This window comes from Bos javanicus, chromosome 2, assembly GCF_032452875.1.
Source record: "Bos javanicus breed banteng chromosome 2, ARS-OSU_banteng_1.0, whole genome shotgun sequence".
In the NCBI taxonomy this organism is placed as follows: domain Eukaryota; kingdom Metazoa; phylum Chordata; class Mammalia; order Artiodactyla; family Bovidae; genus Bos; species Bos javanicus.
This window is the reverse complement of record NC_083869.1, coordinates 5067481-5092515: the sequence shown is the minus strand read 5'-3', so window position 1 is coordinate 5092515 and position 25035 is coordinate 5067481. Positions and strand designations below refer to the sequence as shown.

The 25035-nt window shown below is 38.9% G+C and overlaps 1 protein-coding gene and 1 non-coding gene across 9 annotated transcripts in view; both read right to left on the bottom strand.

Moving 5' to 3' along the window:
• Window positions 1–1350: 1350 nt before the first annotated feature.
• IWS1 (interacts with SUPT6H, CTD assembly factor 1) overlaps window positions 1351–25035 on the bottom strand; it is a 49225-nt gene continuing 25540 nt past the window's right edge. For 4 of the 8 annotated variants that reach the window (XM_061432193.1, XM_061432208.1, XM_061432224.1 and 1 more), the window contains exons 6-14: window positions 23151–23248; window positions 21889–22039; window positions 19955–20037; window positions 18814–18943; window positions 17825–17942; window positions 15586–15697; window positions 14573–14629; window positions 9883–9994; window positions 1351–5121 (exon numbers count right to left, since the gene is read on the bottom strand). In XM_061432193.1, coding sequence (XP_061288177.1) covers window positions 4990–5121; window positions 9883–9994; window positions 14573–14629; window positions 15586–15697; window positions 17825–17942; window positions 18814–18943; window positions 19955–20037; window positions 21889–22039; window positions 23151–23248 — 993 coding nt within the window. In that variant the 3' untranslated portion in view covers window positions 1351–4989. Of the gene's footprint in view, window positions 5122–9236; window positions 9396–9882; window positions 9995–14572; window positions 14630–15571; window positions 15698–17824; window positions 17943–18813; window positions 18944–19954; window positions 20038–21888; window positions 22040–23150; window positions 23249–25035 lie in introns of those variants that run through there. The other 4 variants (XM_061432215.1, XM_061432233.1, XM_061432245.1 and 1 more) reach the window with 2 other exon arrangements.
• Window positions 11360–11431, bottom strand: TRNAE-UUC (transfer RNA glutamic acid (anticodon UUC)). The gene has a single exon. It is a non-coding gene; the product is annotated as a tRNA-Glu (tRNA).

The following is a 25035-nucleotide window of genomic DNA, read 5'->3' as shown; positions in this document are numbered from 1 at the left end:
TAGGAATCATATGACTACAGCATACAATATAAACAAGAGTGTACGATCATTGGGTATCACAGGTGTTCAATGCTTTCAACAGTTAAAACAAGAGAGTATTTGATTAATATAGAGGTAAACACAAATTTTAATCACCTTGTGACTAATGTTAATGACAGCAACAAAATCATGGTGTTTTCCCTAGTAAATGTTTTAAAAAAAAATCCTCAACAAAATCTTAGCCAACAAAATTCAATAGTACATAAAAGAATTGTGTACTTTATGGTTCAAAACACAAATATCAATTAGTGTGATACATCACATTAATGGAACAAAGGGTAAAAACCACATGACCATCATAATTGATGCAGAAAAAGTGTTTGACAAAATTCAACATCTTTTCATGATAAAAAAACATTCAACAAACTGAACAGAAGGAAACTGTAACAAGATAATAAAGGCCATACATGACAAGCCCACAGATAACATCATACTCTGTGGGGAAAAACGGAAAGCTCTTCCTCTAAGATCAGGAAAAATTAAGGATGCCCATTTAAAAAATATTTATTGGATTGACTGAGTGGCTGCTTCCGGTCTTAGCGGCAGCATGCAGGATCTTTCGTTGCAGCACACAGGCTACCTGTGGTGCGCAGGCTTCCTTGCTCTGTGGCATGTGAGGTCTTAGCTCCCTGACCAGCGGTTAAACCCACATCCCCTGCATTGCAGGCGGATTCTCAACCACTGGACCACCAGGGAAGTCCCAGGATGCCTGTTTTTGAGACTTCTAATCAGAGTACCAGAAGTCGTAGCCAGAGCAATTACCTAAGTAAAAAAAAGTTAACCAAATTGGAAATAAAATCTATTGGTAGACAGAATCTTATATGTAGATGTGCCAAAAGATTCTATATCCCACACCCACACACGTTAGAATTAACAAATTCAGCAAAGTTGAATGATATAAAATTAATATGTAAAAATCTGTTGTATTTCTATATGTTAACAATGAAAAATCCTAAAAGGGAATTAAGAAAACAATTCCATTTACAACTGCATCAAAAAGAATACAATACTTAGGACCAAAGTTAACCAAGGAGGTGAAAGAAAGACTTGTGCACTGGAAACTACACAAAGTTGATGAAAGACGTCACCGAGGACAACACACAGAAAGACGTTGTGTGTCCATAAACTGGAAGACTCTGCAGACGTCAATACTACCCAAAGTGATCTACCAAACCAATTCAATCCCTATCAAAATCCCAATGATGTTTATTACAGAAAAATATAGTTCATTCTAAGATTCAAACAAAATTTCAAATGACCCCCAAACAGCCAAAACAGTCTCAAAAAATAATTAAGTATAAGGACCCACACTTTCTGATTTAAAATTTTAATACAAAGCTACAGTAGTCAAAGCAGTATACTGGCACAAAGACAGGCGTACTGACAAGAGTCCAGAAAAAGACACAATAGACATACATGGTCAAACAATTGTTGACAAGGCTGCCAAGATCATTCAATGGGAAAGGACAGTATTTCCAACAAATGTGTTTTAAAAACTAGATATTCACATGTCAAAAAAAAAAGGTATATGCTTACCTTAAATCAAATGCAAGTTAACTCAAAATGGATCAAAGACCTAAACATAAGAGAGAAAACGCTTATAAAAAAATGTTAAGAAAAGCTTCATGACAGGATCCGACAATTATTTCTTGGACACCACAGAAGAACAGGCAATTAAAGAGGAAACAAATAAACTGAACTACATCAAAATTAAAACCAATTATGTGTCAGAGGGTACAACAGTGAAAATGCAACCCAAGAAATGGGGAAAAAAATTACAAATCTAATAAACTTATCCAGAATACATAAAGAACTCTGACAACTCAACAAGGAAAAACTTACTTTTAAAATGGGCAAAGGATCTGAACAGACATTTCTTCAAAGAAGATATCCAAAGCCCCCGAAAGAATACAAATGTTCAGTATCACTAATTATTAGGGAAATACAAATCAAAACTACAGTATAATACAATCTCACATCTATTAGGATGGCTACTATCAAAAAAATAGAAAATAAGTGTTGGTGAGGACGTGGACAAATTGGTCCTGTTGGTGAGAATGTAAAATGGTATAGCCATTATGGAAAACAGCATGGCAGTTCTTCATAGAATTACCATATGATCCACCATTTCCACTTCTGGGATATAGTTGAAAAAATTGACAGTAGGGTCTCAAAAGAAGTATCTGTATACCCATGTTCATGGCAGTATTAGTCACAACGGCCAAAAGGTGGAAGTAGCCCAAGTGTCTGTCAACAAAATGGATTGACGAAAGGTGGTATCTACAGACAATAGATTATTATTCAGCCTTAAAATGAATGGTACAACATGGATGAACCTTGAGAACAGCATGCTAAGTGGTAAGTCAAAAAAGGTAATGCATGACTCCACTTACATGAGATACCTAGAGCAGCCAAAATGGGAGACAAAGTAGAAGGTGCTTGCCAGGCTAAGGGGAGAGAGGAGAAAGGAGTTACTGTCCAAAGGGGAGTTTCAGCTCTGCAAGCTGAGATTTGTGGAGATGGAAAGTAGTGACTGCTGCACAGCAAAGTGAACGCTGTATTGCCACCAACTGCATACTTAAAAACTGTCCTTTTTGATGGCAAATTTTATGGGTATTTTACACATTCACACACAATTTCCCAAAGTTAATCAACAATTAAAACTTGTTAACTGAAAAAAATAAATGTGATTCTGCATCACTGCATCCATGTGGTCAAAGTTGCCAGTACCAACACTGGGACAAACTAAAGGTCCTTGTTTTAGAAAGAAATATGCTTAAGTATTTGGGGATCAAGAGGCAAGCGTAAGCAAGTTACACTTCTGTGACAAAGCAAACGTGGCACAACGTTCACACTCACTGTACATATGTGAAATGTATATGGGGTTTATTTTACCATTCTTGCAACATTACTGTAAATTGGAACTATTTCCAATTTGAAAAACAAGGCTTTTCTTGGCCAGTTTTGAGACTAAAATAAACCATGCAGCAATGGCCATTTATACAGAAAATAGTACTTTGACATTTAAAATTTCTCAGGTATGATTATCACATTAACACTTGGCACCATCACGAATTTTAACCCTATATAGGTGAAAAGTTTTAGGTGACTGGGACTTACTACTTTAAATGCTAGAATGGTGCATGAATAGCTTTCAAGTCTTTTTTTTTTTTTAAATAACTTATTTTTATTTCTTCTTCAGTTTATAGTTAGGTATACAATGATTTTTAAAAACTGGATGAAGTCATAGTGTAAAGTGCTACTTTACTTTTCTTGTTTAGAATTTTTAATGATCAAGGTCATCAACACCTGCTTCAGTAGATGGCTGTGCTGGTTCTCCAAGTGTTTCTGAGAATATGATGCAAAAATGACGCTGCAGATAACAGCTGTTCTTCCATCTCCACCTAGTGGTTAGTTATTACCTCTATCTTTACCTACCTGCTTTTTACAACGATCACATTTGTACTTTTAAATTTATTGAAAGTAAGGGTAAAGAGATCCTGAGAGATTCTAAGTGCACAAACTTCATATTTTGGTTGTTCAAAGGCTTTTACCAACAATCTCATGTATTTCTGAGTATCAACAGTCAGATAACACTTCCCCAATTTGTAACATAAGATTTCTATAATTAAAATCAATGACTTATTCTTGGATTTAATCTTGATTAATGAGATTTCTCACAAATAAGTCTGCAGAGACTATAAAAATGACTTTAAAGTATCACAAAAATAGAACTATACAGCTGTAAGTTATACTACTCTCTGTCTCAACTGCCTGGCTGCTCATCAGCAATTATAGCGATTTTCAACTATGCCCATGTTTCCTCTTAGATAGTACTTCTTAATCTTTTTTCAAATTGTAGGACCCTCCTCCCCCAAGGAGAAAACGAATTTGAAGGTGAAGGTGAAGTTGCTCAGTCGTGTCCGACTCTTTGCGACCCCATGGACTGTAGCCCACCAGGCTCCTCCGTCCATGGGATTTTCCAGGCTAGAGAACTGGAGTGGGGTGCCATTTCCTTCTCCAGAGGATCTTCCCGACCCAGGGATGGAACCCCAGGTCTCCCGCATTGTAGGCAGACGCTTTTACCATCTGAGCCACCAGGGAAGCCCTTATAATTAATTATAAAGGATTCAAATGAGGATCAACGAAATGAAGACACATGGAAGATGAGGTACGGTCTGGGAGGAAACGCAGAGCTTCTGCACTCTTTGTGGAATCAAGGCACATAGCCATAGCAGCACATCAGTGTGTTCACGGAGGAACACAGGAAGCTCCACTGACCCTCAGTGTCCCGAGTTTTTAACTGAGGCTTCATTATTTGGGCACGACTGATTACAACATGGGGCATTACAACTAGGTCAGGTCAATCTCCAGGGTCCCCACCCACCCACCACGGGGCCTGCCCCAAATTCCAACCCTCTGTGTGGTAGGTCCTTTCTGGTGACCAGCCCCCAATCCTAGTTATCCAGGGGTCTACCAGGACTCGCCTCATTAGCAACATAAAGACATTCCTAGTACCCAGGAAATCCCAAGGGCCTTAAGAAGTACACAGTGAGGAACCAAGGATGGAGGCCAGACCAACCATACCAGAGTTGGAAGGCTGAACTTTTAAGGGTCAAACCACTGTAACAGCTACAGTTTTTCTTCACTCACCAAGAACCAATTTTCACCCTGGTAGCGAATGCACCCTTGAAGACAATGAAGACACAGCCCCCCAAAACCAGAATGGAATTTTATTGTGTAAAGTTTATAGAAGTATGACTAGTATTCTTCTGTACAAAGTGCACAACAAATGGTTTTAAATATAACTGAGAGAACTGCGAATCCTATGACATTTGATACAAGCTGAATCATTTACAGGTACACTAAAAAAGTTTTTAAAATATCATCTTTCTCCAAAGAGTCCATCGCGCATTTCTGAAGAGTAGCGACGGGGAACCTCCCAGGCAGTCACAAGGGCATCTTATTGCCCTCGATGCTGATTTTTACTGCGTGTGCAGATCTGCTTTTTTTCCTGATGTCTGTGAACTTTCTCATCTGTTTATCCAGTCGACTGATACCCTTCTTGGAGGTCCCCTGAAACTAAGAGTGGGGTAGAAATTAAAGAGCAAATTACTGAAACACATATATTTAGTTTTGTCTTTCACCTTCTTTTATCTGAAAGTCAGCAGACTGAAGAGCTCCCAGCTCTGGAATAACCAAAATAAGCTTTGGTGACCTCAGGAACAACAGAGCAAGTATATACAGCAGTGTCAGAAATGTATATTAAGCTCTCTCAGAGAAGAATAATTTTGTTGTTATCTGTGCCGTATTTTAAAATTTTGCCTCAAGTCCACAGAAATTTGCTAGGAGAGAGAAACGGGGGAGGACTGAAACTACATTCCCCCTGATTCATCAGATTACATTTTGACTGTATGCTTTTTCCTTTCAAAGACCAAATATGGAGGTGACCACTTGACATACACAAGTTCAAACAGTGCTGGCATAAAAAATTATCTTCTAAGGCAAGGAAAGTCATCGAGAAAAAACCCTAAGCGTAACGAATGAGATCAGAACTGCTAAGTGCTTGCTGGAGCTCTAGTTTCAGATTAGAAATAGTCAGGATTCTATAAACCTGTGCAAATGATGCCCCTTGTCTGAAAGACTTCCAGGACTGCTGGGAGAAGTGATCAGGTAATAATAACAAATACAAGCACACAATCACGGCTCAAAATAAACATCAGCTACTACTACTATTACTACTACTTTGCAATCAGTTTGACACAAAAAGAAAAGTAAGTTAAGTCTCTTGATCCAAGAGGCTTACTACTTCTTGCATTCTCTTTCTACTTGCCCTTTTATGGTTAAAGATTTGTTGTTAGGTAATTTCTTCTATATTTTGAAAAGATTGTTAGGTCTTGAAAAAGTGTGGTCTCCAAGAAGTTGACACCTTTAAGAAATGCTGAAAAGGTCTGCCATTTATGTTGGATCAGGGCAAACTCTTCTTGTTTGGTACAGTAATGCCAGCAATCCCAATCTTCATGAATGTTGAGTAGTTAAAAAGAGACGAGTTTTTTCAGTTCTTTTCCCCAGATATTTACTACTGAATCGCCTGTGAAGCTTAATTCAAAGAATGCTAAAATAAGGTAGAGACTGGAGATACTTTAGGGCTGGTACTAGTGTGGTGAAGTTCTTTTGAGTTGGGGAACCCCTCCTAGGCTTAGCTCACCTTTAGATTCAGCTTCTACCTCAGATATAAGCAAGGGTCTCTAATAAAATCATTCTTGAATAAGAGCTACATTGATATCCATCCTAGATTTTCTATGTACATCCCAATTACAAATATTATATTAACATCAATTTTAGTATTTGGCACTAGTCCTGTGAGGGGGTGTAAAAATTCATTATCAGATGAGAAAGCACTATCACCCTACGCAATACCCCAGATTTCTGGAGTCCCTTCCTTTCAGACAGTGTGCCCCGATTTTAGGATGTGTAGAGTCAGTGCACACTGGAAGCCTTGCCTGCTCAGATCTCTGCCGACTGCCCAGCTCCCAGCAGCTCTCCACATCAGCCTGCACTTCTTGTCCACTCCCAGCCCCTTCTGTAACAATTTGAGCCCTCTAATCTCAGCAACTGGGACACGCCCAGGCTGCGCTGATCTACCCCTTGTTATAGATCATAAGTCCCGTAGCTGGAAATGCCTGGTTACCCCAAGTCTGAAAACACACAAAATTGAACACCTAGCATGTCAGATTGAATAACTTCTCTCTTGATTTCTTAACCCTACACCACCTAGGACAGTAAAACTGTATACTACACTTTATCAGTGAACAATCAAAAGCAGCCTAAAAGATTAGCAAGATGGGTTTGCTTTAAAAAATACGGTCAATCATATTATAATACAATATTTAGTCACTGAAGAATGTTCACTCAAATGAATTTTTACCATGTTAAGTAAAACACAAACCTAACAAGGTATAAAAGAATATGATCACAATTTTGCTTAAAAGTTCAAACACTACTACCACAACAAAAGAAACCCCAAACCAGTAATAATATGTTTATGCACACATATATAAAGGATTAAAGAAATAACCCAGAATGTTAATATAAGGTGTGGTGGGATTACAAGTGACACTAAGTTTATTTGTGCTTTTTGTATTTAAAGATTTATATAAAAACATGCACTGCTTTGTCATTTTAATGTTATTTTAAAAGCATTACATGGAATAAATTAGCATATAAACATACAATGTAGTGCAAGTTATTGAATTATTTAGAAGTGAAAAATCAGAAACCATAGAAGAACGAACAAATTATTAATATGTTTTTACATGATAGACTTATGCAGCCATTACAAATGATAAATATATAAGGTGGTTTAATGAGAGGAAGTGATCAAAATTATATAAATATAATTTTAATTATATTAAAATATCAATAGGAAACAAGGCAAAATTTTTGTCACATTGCTTTTGAGTGGTGAGTGATTTTTCTTTTTATAATCTCAAAATTTTCTACAATTATAAGCAGGAAAAACTAAGTTTAAAACATTACTGAAAATACATTTAATACATCAAAATTGTTAACAGTGGTGCTTTACATGGAGGAAGAATAGAACTTTGGGGAATGGGGTTTATTCTACAGTATATTTACTCATGTAATTTCAAAAATAAGAATTACACTTAAAATAAAAAGAGTTTCATGTGAAAGCCATTAATTCAGTTCAGTTTTCTCTTAGGAAGCGTGTTTTCCAGTAACACTCATAGTGTCTGTACAGTGTGAGAGCCTGAGGGGACATGTGAGGAGTCTTAATAGGGAGACAGTGCAGGACAGTTCACTGCAGTGTAACACAGGATGTGCTGGTTTGTAGTTTAGTTGCTCAGTTGTGTCTGACTCTTTGCGACCCCATGGACTGTAGCCTGCCAGGCTCCTCTGTCCATGGGATTCTCCAGGCAAGAACACTGGAGTGGGTTGCCATTTCCTTCTCCAGGGGATCTTCCCAAAGCAGGAATCGAACCTGGGTTTGCATTGCAGGCAGACACTTTACCAACTTAGCTATGAGGCCAGCTCCCAAAACATGTCTTATTATTATTTTTTGGACAGAGCTCTATAAGCCAGACAGGCCAAGATAAATAACAGTCCATTTGGATTTGGGAATGTTGGACAAAGGAGAACTCTGAACTTCCCTCTCGTCATGCTGGTCATGTCTCAGTCTAGCAGGAGGCTGGGCCACCTGTTCCCCCCTCCCCAACACCTACAGGGAGGGTGGGATCCAGACTATCAACACCAGCAGACAGGCACATGCCCTTCCAAAAGAGACTGGCCATTACCACTTTTTACTACATTTTTCTCTGCCCTATTGTAGATCCTGATTTTCTGAAATAAGTATACTGGGGAAGAAAATATATTATGAAAGAGAAGAATAAAAGAAAGGAAGAGACAGTGAGAATAGTAAAGGTAAAGAAAAACAGGGGTGGTGGGGAGGGGAAGGAGGGATATCAAGGGAAACAGAAACAGAAGAGAAAAGGGAAGGAGGGGACTTCCTTGGTGGTCTTATGGTTAGGACTTCAGGTTTTCACTGCCCGGGTTCAATTCCTGGTCAGAGAACTGAGATCCCACAAGCCACAAGGTGTGACCAAAAAGAGGGGTAGTGGGGAGAAAAAAGTGAAGGAAGTAGAGATGAAGGAGTTCTTAGCACTGAACCAGTGCTCTTCTACCCTTTATTTATTCTCAATAAAGTAAGACTGTGTGCTTGGACTTCCAAATGTATATTAATTAAATTTATCTCCTAAATATTCAGTGTTAGGATTTATGCAATGAGCCCTCAAAGGCAGGTTACTGAGCCACTGATAACACAAAGCCACGTCCCTTCCACCAAGATGTTACTAACCAGCTTATATGCCTGTAAGGCAGACCAACCACTATGATTCTGGGCCCTGACAAAAACCTTTTTAATAAAAAGGGTACCAGGCAGAAAGACCAAAATATCTATCAGTGAGGTAATTATATACTGGGGTACTGATAAAGGAAGGGAACCTCATATCAATTTCTAAATATTCAAGATGACCAGAATGTCACTAGGTGCCTGTCACAGTCATTATTTCAGAACTAAAAGTGGTTCTGGCCTTTTCTGGTTAGGAAAGCACACACACACGCTTGTTTCCCCTCTAGCTGCTCAAGCCCATGCACAGAGCATGCTTCCTTGGGGATACCTCCCAGATAAGGCTCGGGCAGGGCCAGGCCTACAGGGGCATCCTGTTGCCTTCAATGCTGAACTTGACAGCACGGTGCACTTTGCTGAGTCGTTTCTGTTCTGCAAATCTCCTCTTATGCTTTTCCAATCGGCTTAGGCCCTTTTTAAGAATACCAGGCTAGAAAGAGTAGTTTGAATGGAGAATAAAAAAAGATTACTGAGCAGCAATGAGGATCAGCGAGTAGTATTTACAGTGATGGAGACACAGTGTCTACCCTAAACACCTCATAACAGACTGACTTAAAACAGCTCAACAGTAGGGTGCAAAAGGTGAGTTCTGTTCCTCAGGGTTCTAAAAAAAATAAAACACCAAAACACTCTAGCCTTCAAGCTTCAGTTGAAATAAAAGGAGTTAATATGAAGAAACTTCCCAACTGATAATGTTTCTTTAAGTCAGAAGTAATGCTCACCAGTAATAATGGTCAGAAATATAACCAAACCAGTAATAATAATAACCAGATAAACTGGCTAGATAAAGAGAAAAATAGCTCTCTTCAAATCAGATAAACCCTAAGAGCTGCTTAAGGGTTCTCAAACATGAAGTAAAAGACAGACAGTAATCTGCGTTTCAGATCCACCTTGTTGTCCCTGGACTGATTACTTACCCTGGATGATTCCATTTCCACATTCCACTTGGGCCTGACAACATAGTCCTTGTTCGAGGGCATGGGGACCCTTGCCCGGGCGCAGAATCCAGGATCTCCAGGTCTAAGAGCCCTGAGAACGGGAAGAAGAGCACGCTGCTTATGTAGCCAGCCTTAGCCGGGCCCATGCACTCATCCGCACATCTGTGTCAGATCTCCTCTGCCCTCCCGATGTCACCCACCCATGCCCTGCTGTCTTAGACGGCTGCATCATCACTCATGCTGCTCTATTAACTGCTCGACTTTCCCCACAAAGCCAGCTTCCTCTGCAGGATTCCTTATCCCCTCTTCTCAGCTTCAGATATAATCGTGTCTCTCTCCTTTCTAAGGCTGGTTCCTCCATGAGGACTCTGAATCTCAATTTCTCTGGTCTAATGGAGTCACTTGTGTTCACTTGTGACATGGAAAGTCAGGCAGTCAAATGACCTCCCAAACTGAGTGGTTTACATGGTTGTGCATATGCAACTCATACAGTCATCTTTTGGTCTCTTTCCTGTTTTGTAAAAAAAAAACTTGAGATACAGATTCACATGCAGTTTTAAGAATTAATACAGAGAGATCCAGTGTCTCTCTCAAAAAACAACATGCAAACCACTACAGCACACTATGGCAAGCAGGATATTGATGTTGCTGTAACTCATCAATTTTTATTTACATTTTCCTGTTTGGCTTGCACTCATGAATCTCTGTGCATGTGTTTCTACATAAGAAACCACCACACTATTTTCCAGAGTGGCTGTACCATTTTACCTGCAGCAGTGGATGAGTGATCTAGTTTTTCTGCATCCTTGCCAGCATTTAATGGTGTCACATACAGTAACTTTCACATACAAATTTAAGAACCACCATGCTCAAGTAAGACTGCCATCCTTCAAAAGTAAAGTCTATTCAGTGTCTGGGAATTCGAATCACTCAACTTTTAGGTAACTATCTCCACTGGTAAAATGGAGATTGGATATGTGTGTATGTTGGGGTGGGGGGTGGAAGAGAAGGCTAAAAGATTCTAAACTCTCTTCTATTCCCTTGTATGGTTTGCTCTGTTCTTAAATATCAAGCTTCTATAACTTTCATATATGTGAATAGATCAACTGACTAGAAAATTTCCCACAACTCTTATTTCCCCCTGAAGCCACTATCAGCAAACCTATCCACAAGTAAATGACATGTGCTCCCTCCAACTGATTTCCTGTTTGCCTTTTGTGATGTGGGTGCTGCATAATTGCCAGCATTCACTGCAAAGCCCCTCTGAAGTCTACTCTCCACCATAGCCCCCTCCAGGGCAGCCTTGTCCTTCTCTAGGTTCTCGTCCAATGTGTAGGATCACAGCTCCTCACTGGCCTTCGGTGGCTACACCCCTTTTCAAAGCATTCAGTTTATTTTTTGATGCATTTAGTGGGTTTTTTTGTTTTGTTGTACTGTGCAGCTTGCGAGATCCTAGTTCCCCAACCAGGGACTGAACCTGGGCCACTGCGGTGAAAGCACCGAGTCCTAACCACTGGACCACCAGGGAATTCCCCGTTGAGATTATTTTTCACTCTGTTAATCTCATGGTTCAACAGTCTTTGCTAGGGAGATAACTATCAATGTCTCAGCTCAAACTCCAGCACTAGACCCAGGATATTTACAGGACTCTCTCATTCACCTTCTATTTAATATGTTCAAGAAAAAACTCACCTATGACTTCACATCACTTCTCTCCACTCTAGTGAAGGGTAACACCATCATCTCAGTTAGTTAAGTTTAAAATTCTGGTTGGTATCTTCAACTCTAGCCAGCTCTTCGCCCACCAAGTCACCAACTCCTGGCAGTTTTGCACCTGTGAATTCTCAACTTTCTGCTTCTCCATTACAGTTTCAGTTGACCTGTATCACCACCTTCAGTTCTTCTGCCCTGCAACCCATCCCACAGCATGCCACCAGCAGTGCATTCCAAATCAAATTTAATTTCACATCCATGCTCAAAAACTTTCTAGGAAACCAGAGAAGTAAACATCCCTCATCTTGATTTAAAGCACTTCAGAGTTTGGTCAATATTTGCATTTCCAACCTTATCTTCCACCACTTCAGGCACCACAGTTACTGCCCGATCACTTCGGCCTACTCAGTTCAGTTCAGTTGCTCAGTCATATCTGACTCTTTGTGACCCCATGGACTGCAACACACCAGGCTTCCCTGTTCATCACCAACTCCTGGAGCTTACTCAAACTCATGCCCATCAAGTTGGTGACGCCATCCAACCATCTCATCCTCTGTCGTCCCCTTCTCTTCCCACCCTCAATCTCTCCCAGCATCAGGGTCTTTTCAAATGAGTCAGCTCTTCGCATCAGGTGGCCAAAGGATTGGAATTTCAGCTTCAACATCAGTCCTTCCAATGAATATTCAGGACTGATTTCCTTTAGGATTGACTGGTTGGATCTCCCTGCAATCCAAAGGACTCTAAAGAGTCTTCTCCAACACCACAGTTCAAAAGCATCAATTCTTTGGTGTTCAGCTTTCTTTATAGTCCAACTCTCACATCTATTCATGACTACTGGAAAAACTATGGATTTGACTACATGGATCTTTGTGGGCAAAGTAATGTCTCTGTTTTTTAATATGCTGTCTAGGTTGGTCATAGCTTTTCTTCCAAGGAGGAAGTGTCTTTTAATTTCATGGTTGCAGTCACCATCTGCAATGATTTTGGAGCCCAAGAAAATAGAGTCTCTCCCTGTTTCCATGGTGTCCCCATCTGTTTGCCCTGAAGTGATGGGACCAGATGCCATGATCTTCATTTTCTGAAAGTTGAGCTTTAAACCAACTTTTTCACTCTCCTCTTTCACTTTAATCAAGAGGCTCTTTAGTTCTTTGCTTTCTGCCATAAGGGTGGTGTCATCTGCATATCTGAGGTTAATGATACTTCTCCCAGTGATCTGGATTCCAGCTTGTGCTTCATCCAGCCCAGCATTTCACATGATGTACTCTGCATATAAGTTAAATGAGCGGGGTGACAATATATAGCCCTGAGGTACTTCTTTCCCTATTTGGAACCAGTCTGTTGTTCCATGTCCAATTCTAACTGTTGTTTCCTGACCTGCATACAGGTTTCTCAGAAGGCAGATCAGGTGGTCTGGTATTCCCATCTCTTGAAGAATTTTCCACAGTTTGGTGTAATCCACACAATCAAAGGCTTTGGCATAGTCAATGAAGCAGAAGTAGATGTTTTTCTGGGACTCTCTTGCTTTTTCGATGATCCAACGGATGTTGGCAATTTGATCTTTGGTTCCTCTGTCTTTTCTAAATCCAACTTGAACATCTGGAAGTTCATAGTTCATGTACTGTTAAAGCCTGGCTTGGAAAATTTTGAGCATTACTTTGCTAGTATGTGAGATGAGTGCAATTGTGCAGTAGTATGAACACTCTTTAGCATTGTCTTTCTTTGGGACTGGAATGAAAACTGACCTTTTCCAGTCCTGTGGCCACTGCCGAGTTTTCCAAACTTGCTGGCGTATTGAGTGTAGCACTTGCACAGCACCATCTTTTAGGATTTGAAATAGCTCAACTGGAATTCCATCACCTCCACTAGCTTTGTTCGTAGCGATGCTTCCTAAGGCCCACTTGACTTCACGTTCCAGGATGTCTGGCTCTAGATGAGTGATCACACCATTGTGGTTATCTGGGTCATGAAGATCTTTTTGTATAGTTCTTCTGTGTATTCTTGCCACTTCTTCTTAATATCTTCTGCTTCTGTTAGGTCCATACCATTTCTGACCTTTATTGTGCCCATCTTTGTATGAAATGTTCCCTTGATATCTCTAATTTTCTCTAGTCTTTCCCATTCTATTATTTTCCTCTATTTCACTCAGGAAAAGTTTCTTATCTCTCCTTGCTATTCTTTGGAACTCTGCATTCAAATGGGTGTATCTTTCCTTTTTTCCTTTGCCTTTAGCTTCTCTTCTTTGATCAGCTATTTGTAAGGCCTCCTCAGACAACCATTTTGCCTTTATTTTTCTTGGGATGGTCTTGATCACTGCGTCCTGTACAATGTCACGAACCTCCGTCCATAGTTCTGCAGGCACTCTATCAGATCTAATCCCTTGAATCTATCTGTCACTTCCACTGTATAATCATAAGGGATTTGATTTAGGTCACACCTGAATGATCTAGTGGTTTTCCCTACTTTCTTCAATTTAAGTCTGAATTTGGCAATAAGGATTTCATGATCTGAGCCACAGTCAGTCCCATCTTGTTTCTGCTGACTGTACAGAGCTTCTCCATCTTTGGCTGCAAAGAATACAATCAATCTGATTTCGGCTACTAGCAATCCTAAAATAGGCCTTGAGTGTTTATCCTACATCTTTGCTTAAGCTCTCCCCTTTGCCTCTGATCCCTCTAAAGACTTTGAGAGAATGGACTACTTTTAATATGATTCTGTATTTCTGGAGCCTAACACAGTTTATTATATAGCAAGTGGCAACAAAATCTTTACTTGAACTATTTTTCAATTTTCTTGTAGCCTCCAGAGCACCAATACAGTGTGGATATTCAATAAATGCTACACTAGAAATCATCCCCCACTACTCTGAACCATCATTTCATTCGCTATTTTTCTTAAGGCAGCAAGAAGAACATTCACAATATCGTGTAAGAAGAAAATCAATACAAAAAAATCTTACTTTTCCTCCCCTGTCAGCACCTTTTCCAGATCTCTTCGGGGTGTCTGACCACCAGTGCTGGGAGAAAAGCAATTGATGAGATATTAGGAATGTTAGAACTTTACAATTAAGGGGAAAAGAGCAAAGTGAAATATCAAACTCAGATCATAATTAGGTCTTTTATATTGGATCAGAGAAAATAATTCCTAATCTTATAAAAGTGCTATTTATTTCAGTCATCATTTGCACATCAGGTTTCACTCACCTGTAATGATCCTGCTAGATGCAACTGTATCCAGTTTATGGATACAAATTTAACCAGTAATATCCCCCCCACCCCCACCCTCCCCCCCCGCCCCGCCACTAAGAATCTGGAAATGGGACTAAGAAAGTCGTTTCTGTAAGTGGTTGCAACAACAGAAGCAACCTCCAAAATGGCAGAAGAGGCCAGATGCAACCAGGAAATTCTGGGAGGGGAGCAGGTAACAAGCTTCACTAGACACTGCCGCTGCTAAGTCACTTCAGTCGTGTCCGACTCTGTGTGACCCCACAGACGGCAGCCCACCAGGTTCCCCCGTCCCTGAGATTCTCCAGGCAAGAACACTGGAGTGGGTTGCCATTTCCTTCTCCAATGCATGAAAGTGAAAATGAAAGTGAAGTCGCTCAGTCGTGTCCGACTCTTAGCGACCCCATGGACTGCAGCCTACCAGGCTCCTCTGTCCATGGGATTTTCCAGGCAAGAGTACTGGAGTGGGGTGCCATTGCCTTCTCCAACTAATTCACTAGTTTAGTATGCAATAAAATAACAGAGGCTTTGAATAAGACTAGACTAGTGTCTAGTCACTAGATACTACCCACATTTAAACTTAAACGGTATTATGAACTACAAGAGACAGCAAGCGGAAAGACAAACTCCTATCATCTTATGGGTTTCTTAATCATCTTTATTTACAAAAAAACACAACAACAACAAAAACCCTGAGTTATCAGAGCAATAGTATTTATTTCACTTACTCATACCTGTTCCCTCATACCTGTTCATTCTTCGCCTTTGGGGCATCTGTTCTAGGTCTCTCTGCTCCCTTTCTTCTCTTGTCATTCCTTTGTAGTTTGAGGTAAGACCAAATATAGGCCGAGACCATTCATCTACAACAAAGGGAAATTAATTATTTAGTCAACAGAGTGGCATTCTTGAAATAATCACACCCTATGGGAATGTCATATCAGAATATTCTCTCCTTAAAGACACCATTATTTCAGAACCATTTATAGGATAAATGTCTATTTAAGTCTTCTGCCCATTTTCTGATTTTTTTTTTTTTTTAATACTGAGTAGTATGAACTGTTTGTATATTCTGGATATTAAGCCTTGTTGATCACATTGTTTACAAATACTGAAAACAGAAAATCTTGAAATTCTCTATGCTCTTATTCTAACCAAAAACAAGCTCCTTTATTACTTAGTTGTCAAATTGGTTTAAATCTTTAAAAATTACCTTTTGATAGTGCAGACGTTGGGCCTGTATTCATCAAGTCTAAGAAAGCTGTTAACAAAAGTGCACACACAAAAATGTTCTACATGCACACTGTTTAGCCAGCAAAAGGCCAGAGGTGCCATTTGATGTTTTTGTTCTTACTGCTGCATTATATGGACATCCCTGGTGGCTCAGACAGTAAAAAATCTGCCTGCAATGCAGGAGACCTGGGTTCCATCCCTGGGTCAGGAAGATCCCATGGAGGAGGGAATGGCTATCCACTCCATATGCTAGCAGTCCCCAATCTTTCTGGCACCAGGGATCAGTTTTGTGGAAGACAATTTTTCCATGGACATGTATGTGCGTGTGATGGCTTTGGGACGATTTAAAGTGCATTACATTTATTATGCCACTGCTGATCTGACAGGAGATAGAGCTCAGGTGGTAATGCAAGTGATAGGGAGCAGCTGTCAATACAAATGAAGTTTTGTTTGGTCGCCAGCTGCTCACCTCCTGCTGTCTGATCTGGTTCCCCTGGTACAATAAAGGACCTTTACAGACAGAACACAGGTGTCATCAAACTAAGAAGGAAGCAAGGAGTCTCGGGGGTCTATATCTCTTTAAAAACTGACATGCCTTCCCCATCTCTGGATTCAGAATTACTTGTAGTACATCATGGGTATCAGTAGGAACAGCCTGCTTCCCTCTGCCTAGGGCAAAAAGAAGGTTGAAAACCACTGCATCAAAGCATCAAAAGCTCATTATTTAATAGGCAGTAAACTGCAGGTTAATAAGATGTAATACTCCTCTAGTTTATTTAAAAAATTAAATTTCTTCTAAAAGTTTTTGATAATCTTAAAATAGCAATAGGCAAGTAACTACTGTATTCAGATATAAAGTCAAAGTGAAAGTGAAGTCTCTCAGTCCTGTCCGACTCTTTGTGACCCCATGGACTGTAGCCCACCAGGCTCCTCCGTCCATGGAATTTTTCAGGCAAGAGTACTGGAGTGGGTTGCCATTTCCTTCTCCAATTCAGATATAAAAGTAGTTACCATTTCAATCTAGCCTTAAAGTTTAAAAATCTTTCCAACACAAAGCACAGGAAGAATTAAGGAGGGGGATGAAGACACACGTGGTGTTCAATATAGCAACTGATTAGATGAATTTCAGTTAAGACTTCTCAGGATTTCTCTGGTATCATTAAGTAATAACACACAAAAGGCTTTGGAGATCATTATAAAAGTAACAACAATAGCAGCAGCAGCTAACATTTCTTGAGGATTTACTGTATTCTAGGCACCATGCTTTATATATATCTTGTTTAATCTTTACGACAACCTAAGTTAAACACACAGTTCTCTGTTTTACAGAGGAGGAAACCTGATTTAGAGTTTAAATCACTAGCCCAAGGATATGCAGTAAGGCAGGTGGTAAACGGGAACTCTAGGGCCTATATTCTAATCTCCCTCTCTCTACATGTTCTTGATCCATAATTAGAAAACACATCATTTTATTTGTTATACACTGGGATAGCACCCTTAAATATACTGAGAAGCATTTTAAGCCTAAGGACAAAAAGCTTGGTATCTATAAGAAGGTATCAAAAATTTTTCTACTTCGTTTCATAGACTCATTTTAAAAGAATACTGGTAGAAATATAGTTAGTTTATATATATATATATATATAAAACATATATACATATATATACATATATGTATATACAAATATATATACACATATATATACATGTCTCTCTATAAACATAAACACAAGAAACAAAGAGCAAAATGTACATACTGATTAATTTCCCTGCCATGTCCTTGTTGGACCTTGATTCCTTGGGGTGTTTATAGAGATACATCACTGCTCGTCCAATCCCACTATGCTTCAGGGTCTCCTGGCTCACACTAGGTAGCTGGGGAACATAAACACATACACACACATTAATCATTAAGAAGCTGGGAGTCCTGCCAATCTACTCTAGCGGGCCTACAACACCTGGTTCATTCACAACAGAACAAACGACAAAAAAGTTCTATTTTCAGTATCTATAGTCATTGAACACAAAGATACTCTGTGAGGAGTTCAGAGTTCAGTACTACCACTGAGTTGAAGTAAAACTTAACAGTGTGAGAAAGTGTAAACTAAGCACCCTCGGAGGTTGCCAGTTTAACAAATCAAGGGTCCTCTCAGGTCTCTGAACCAAACAGACCTACATCTGAACCCACAGCCACTTGCTAGTTTTGTGACCTTGGACAAGTCATTTAACTTCTCTGAGTCTTAATTTCCTCATCTGTAAAATGGAGATAATACACCTATGCTGCAGGTTTGCTGTGAGGAATAAATGAATCTATACATTTAAAAAACACCTAGCACGTAGCAGGTTCCTCGGGATTCCTTCAGAAGTTAAGCAGCTTGCCCAAGGTGTCAGAGCCACATAAGGTGGCCCAGACCAAGATTTAAAGGCACATCTGAGGCTGAAGTCGGTGCTCTTTCTACATCAAGTGCCTCCCTATAAACACGCCCACCACCATACTACTGTTCTCAGATAAACCAGAGCTACTTCAAGATCTTTCTTCTTCAATACCATAGTCACAAGAAGTTTTAAAAGGCCTTCCTTTTAAGTTCATTTTACTTGGTATGCTCCTAATAAACATACCTAATACAACTCTTCTGACAGGCTATGGCAGACAGAATACAAAAATACACAGTAAAATGCAGAGGTTATGATAATACAAGCCATGTCAAATAATTAATGCAAACAAGTCAGATTATCTGCCTCTCACCTCTTGCAGAATCCTCAGCAGCTCTTCTCGAATCTTCAGTGCTGGTAAACTCCTATCTGGTAGAGGAGAGAGCCATTCTTTGATGGCGGACATCACACCACTGTCAATAAATGTTTCTTTAAGGTCCTGCCTAAAACAATAACAATAAAGGAAAAGAAGGTCAAGTCTATGAACGCTGGTTCTACTGTAGCTTCCTTTGATTTTCTTATATATTTAGTGATGTTTCAAAAAACTGCTTAAAAAAAATTACGCATTTATTTACTGAGCCCCTGTTCACAGATTTCAACAGCTCTATGAAATTTAGTTCCTGTTTTCAAGAAACAGACATGATACGCAAAGAAAGATGGTTTGTTAACAGTAACCTGCCCCCCCCCCCCCCGCCCCTGAAAACACATCAATTTACACGAGGGTAGGCTAATGCTGGTATGAGTGGTGCAGACATAATGAGCTTCAACTATCACATCTAAAAAACTTATGTTGAACCTAGGAGAACAGTGATCCTTAAACTGTTTCAAGTAATAGAGAACCCAGAATTATGCTATTCTTTGCAGGCAGGAATACCACCACTCTCCCAGCAGAAAAAAATCAAAACGAAATACTGATTATTATTAAAATTCCATTTTATGTACCAGATCAATTATGTTAACAGGGAACATGATATTATAAATATGAAGTCTGGCACAGATAATTTTCTCTGTTGGCACAGAGGTAGCAATTTTCTAGTATAAAGTCCTAGACCATGTGTTTGGCTCATTGGTGTACTAATTCAAAGATAAAATTCATGATATAACAGGTCGCAGAAGTCTTGTTCAATACATCCTCCAAGCAGTCTTCCAGGATTTGCTCTGCTCTCAATCATACTGGGAAAACAGACCCAATTTATAGTGTATAAAGAACAAAATTAGTAGTTTCCAAATTTTCTTTCATTACCATCAGCTTGCTATTTGTTCTGTTTTTATCAGGCATAAAAGTTTAAGAAAAATCTCTGAGAAAGTAATAATTTAGGAAATTCTATTCATTACTATTTTTCTGTAAATTGATAGAAGTTGATCATTCTTTAACATCTCTAGAACACCAGTACATAGCTTGAATATCATTCCATTAAAAGGAAAGCACTTTTTTAAGAAAACAGAACACTTACTTCTTAAGGTGCATGACCACAGTAGGTAATAATGTTAATTTTTTCAGTGCTGGTTTTTTTTGATTATTCAACTGTCTGTCTTCCTATAGGAAGAAAAAGATTTTTCTAAAAAAAAAAGTAAAAAGAAAGCAATGGCTTTTTGTTTTTAACTTTTTAAAATAATTTATTTTTAATTGGAGGAAAACTACTTCACAACATTGTGTTGGTTTCTGCCATACATGAACATCAATCAGCCATAGATATACATATGTCCCCTCCCTCCTCCCACCCTATCCTGTCTCTCCAGGTTGTCATAGAACACTGGATTTGAGCTCCCTGAGTAATACAGCAGATTTCCACTGGCTATCTAATTTTGCACATGGTAATGTATATGTTTTAATGCTAGTCTCTCAATTTGTCCCACCCTCTCCTTCCCTCCATGCCCATGAGCCTGCTCTCTGTCTCAGCTGCTGCCCTGCAGATAGATTCATCAGTACCATCTTTCTAGATTTCATATATATGTGTTAATATACCATATTCATCAGAGAACAATTGCTAATAGCAAATTATTAACACTATAATTCTAAGCTTTAAATATAACAAAGTGGCAACTTCTCTGAGACACTAGAGGTTCTCCTACAAGAAAGAACTACATACAGTATAGGCATTTAGTAGTGCCAAAACCCACAAAATTGTTAGAATAATTAGTTTTAACATCTACAAATTGAGAGTAACAATTTTAATTTAAAATACTGGCACAAATGTCAGGTTTTCAGAGTTCATTCAATGTACAAATTATACATGGAAAAATTTAGTTTATCATCAAGAATAATATTCTACCTATGCAGTTTGTAACAAAAAGAATATGTTATTAAAAACTTTTAGTCTTTGATATTTGGGTATTTTTTTCCTACTTTTTTTTTTTTTGGTTGCACTGCAAGGCTCACAGGAATCGTTAAGTTTCCGAAACAGGGATTGAAACCCAGGCCCTTGGCAACAAAATCTTGGTGTCCTATCCACTGGACCACCAAGGAATTTCCTCTGCTTTTTTAACTGTAGAAAATTTAAATTCTACAAACACAGAAAACAAAATGACACACTCCTGACACACACATTTCAATGATTAAACACACATGGCCAATCTTGCTTACTGATCTCTCTAGCTGCTTTCCCCTTCACCCTTGAAGGGGAACAAATCTGGAACAAATCCTATACACACAGCAAAATACCTCAGCAAGTGCCTCTAAAAGAGCAGGACTTGTTTTTAATCATTGTATTTGGCCAATTTTTACAATTTGAGCACAATTTTAAAATGTAATCTTTTAATCACAGGCAAAAGCATGACGCATGAGTTTAAAACCTATTAGACATAAGTTTATAATTTTTTTGTATGTGAAGAAACGTCACTTTGTGGTAAACTAGCCAAACCTGAGAGCAAAATCATTCCTCCATAAAAACAGCAAACCAGGGACTTCCCTGGCAGTCCAGATGTTAACATGCCATACTTCCAATGCAGAGGGTGCAGGTTTGAACCTTGGTTGAGGAATTACATACTGTGTAGCCAAATAAATAAAATAGCAAAATATTATGAAAAAGGCAAACCAATTCAGCTAAAAAGGCTCATTTTACTAAATAATCAAGTCTTCATTTTTTTCCCCTAAAACATACTACTAAAAATTTCCATGTTTAACATTTGGAACATTAAACGCTTATCATAAAAAAAAAATTAAGTATCTTTAATGTAAATTAAGCAAGAATTAAGTTTTTTTTTTTAAAGGCAGGAATTCCCTGGTGCTCAAGTGGCTTGGACTTGGTGCTTTCACTGCCAAGGACATGAGTCCAATCCCTGGTTGGGGAACTCAGATCCTGCAAGCCACAAGGTGTGGCCAAAAAACAAAACAGGCTATATAACCAATTATGTGAGAGAAAGAAGGATGAAGCCGGAAATGACCCACCTCAGCAGCTTCATTCATCTTGACAATCATGGCACTCACAACATCGTCAGCATCACTAATAAAAGTGCCACCATCGCGGTTGCGTCTGCGCTTGCCACTCATGCTCTTTTTCCGTTGTAACATCATCTCAAAGTCTGACAGAAAGTCCATGCTAAGCAGTAACACAAAAGCAAGTAGAATATAAATTCTCTTTTAAATACACATCTTCTTTTAAGAGTTAAGAACCACCATTTTTAAAATTCTAACTCAATGAAGTACTACTTTTTTTTTTTAAAGTACAAGTACTTTTAAAATTGTTTTTAACAGAACACAATACTGCTGCTGCTGCTGCTGCTGCTGCTGCTAAGTCGCTTCAGTCGTGTCTGACTCTGTGTGACCCCACAGATGGGGGCCCACCAGGCTCCCCTGTCCCTGGGATTCTCCAGGCAAGAACACTGGAGTGGGTTGCCATTTCCTTCTCCAATGCATGAAAGTGAAAAGTGAAAGTGAAGTCGCTCAGTCATGTCTGACCCCATGGACTGCAGCCCACCAGGCTCCTCTGTCCATGGGATTTTCCAGGCAAGAGTACTGGAGTGGGGTGCCACTGCCTTCTCCGACAAATCTGCTAAGAGCCTCAAAAAGTCATCTTAAGTGTTCACCTGAATCTTTACACTTAACAAGGAAGCTAATATGCTCTCTGCCAAGTAAGATGATACGGTTTATATAATTTAATTTCCAAAGGTATTGGAAACTCTCAGCTTAAATCTTGCATGTCACTAGGAATTAAGAAGGAAACTATTATTTACAGTATCATCTTTATAACCCTAACAGTAACTAATAAATCTTTCTATGTTTGGCACCTTTCAAGACACCAGATTTTTCTGCACAGATTCCTATCATCTCAACAAAAGTATGTGAAATACAATCAAGCAGTATTCTGTACCTAAAACTTTCCCCTCCGGGACTCCTAAATCAACTTTCTCTTTCTCAACAAACTTTTACTGGGCTACTTTTCAGACTGAAAAGTAAGTTGAGATATGAATTAAAAAAGCCTGACAACCAAATAGCTCCACAAAGATAGCTAAGCACAGGGCAAATGAAAGAAAAATAGCAAGTACAAATAATTTTAAGATAGCAACTGTATATAGAGAAGTAGACAGGAGAACAAAAATGGAAGATTCTTTCCTACACTTAATCAGGAACCAAAATAAGAAAAACAAAGTTTGTTAGTCTTCATCTCATTTTAAAAGTTCTCTTTAACAAAGTCCTTAAAACAAACTTACTGTTTTCCTCTCTTTATGTTATCATCAGAATCTGAATCTTCTGCTTCTTTTACCTGTGTTTCACTTTTTTCTTCTTCCAAATCTTCTTGGTTAAAACCCTAAATGCAGGGTAAGTTAGTCAGTTATCACAACCTCATTACAGACTCTTCCGTGTAACTGCCTGCTCTTGCATACCAAAAGATATATAGCAAAAAAGCTCCTTCCCCTCCAGCCATTAGCGTTACTGGTTTTCTTGTTTCCTTCCAGAAACACTTATGCTTACAGAAGCACTTCTACTTACTACATTCTTTTATTATACACACTGAGTGTGGTATACTGTTGTGCACATTTCACATCTAACAAAAGAATCTGGAGTCAAACTGATATTGGTATAAACTACCTTTGTTTTTAAGGCTTTGATTTCATCAAACAATTGCAGCCATAATTTAAATATTTCCCTATTGACATTTAGATATGTGTAGTTGAAATCTTGAGAAATATCTGCAAATTGTCTGCAAATTGGTTATACCATTAACTCTCCTTCCAGCAAAGCACAAGTGAACCTGTTTCCTCACCTTCTCATGACTACAGCAGGTTATCAAGCATTGACATTAGCAATCTCTGCACTGAGAAAAACAAAAGACATCTCTGTAGTTTTCTCTGCATCCACTTATTATGAGTAAGGCTGGGCATTTTTCAGGTTTCAAAGCTATCTGTTATTATTTCTCTGTGAACTCTCAATATCCAGTGGCCATTTTCCCACTGGATCTTTGTCTTACTGGTATAGAAAATCTCTTTAAAAATGAGAGAAATCAGCCCTTGTTATGTGACAGGAACAGCACAATCCTCACACCTGTACAGTTTTGCAAACACAGTTTGATTTTGTTTATGGTAATGTTTTCCAGGCACAATTTTTTAACTTAAATGGCCAGTCTTCTCTTCATAGCTTGTAACTTTCACATTATACTTAGAAAAGCCTTCCCAATGCCTTCCCTAGTATGCTGTTTTTCTCACTGGACTGAACCTATCAGCTGATGTCCATTCTCCACACTAGAAAAATATATCTTGTCCTTGTAAATGTGGCTTAATGTTGAGTATAAGCCCCATGAGGGCAATGTTCAACAATCTCTGGCATTCATTGAGTGAATTCTTTTCTATTTTCTTTGGATTTGCTATTTTTCTACCATCTTGACCTATACTCTAAATTCATCTACTTTCATTCTCTCTTGCTTTAGTAATGAAAGTACTGACGTCTTTTTCAACATAAGAACTGTTTAACAAGTTTTAATTTTCTCTGGATGGCAAGGCTGTTTTATTTGCCAATTTTGTTTCAGACTTTTAATTACATTGCATTCAGAAAATGCTGTCTATAGTTTCTATGTTTGGCAAAAGTTTAAATTTTATTTGGAAATGCAAAGAACCAAGAAAAGTCAAGGCAACCTTTGAGAAAAACAAACTTAAAGGACATAAAAAACCAAATATCCAGAGTTACACATTAACAGTACAAGGATAGACCAATGAACAGAAAAGATAATTCAGAAAAAGACTAGAAGATACACACTTGATTTATGACAAAGATGTCACTACAGAGTAGTGGAAAAGAATAATCTGGGTCAACTAGGGGGTGGGGGGCAGAAATCTTGACTATCTCATACATATTGAACTTGTTTGTTTTTTATTCACTGAGTCGCGTCTGACTGTTGCAACTCCATGAACTGCAGCCCACAAGGCTCCTCTGCCCATGGGATTTTTCCAGGCAAAAACACTGGAGTGGGTTGCCAGTTCCTTCTTCAGGGGATCTTCCCAAACCAGGGATCTAACTTGTGTCTCCTGCATCGGCAGGCAGATTCTTTACCACTGAGCCACCAGGAAAGCCCACACACTGCACATAAAAACTCATTCTAGA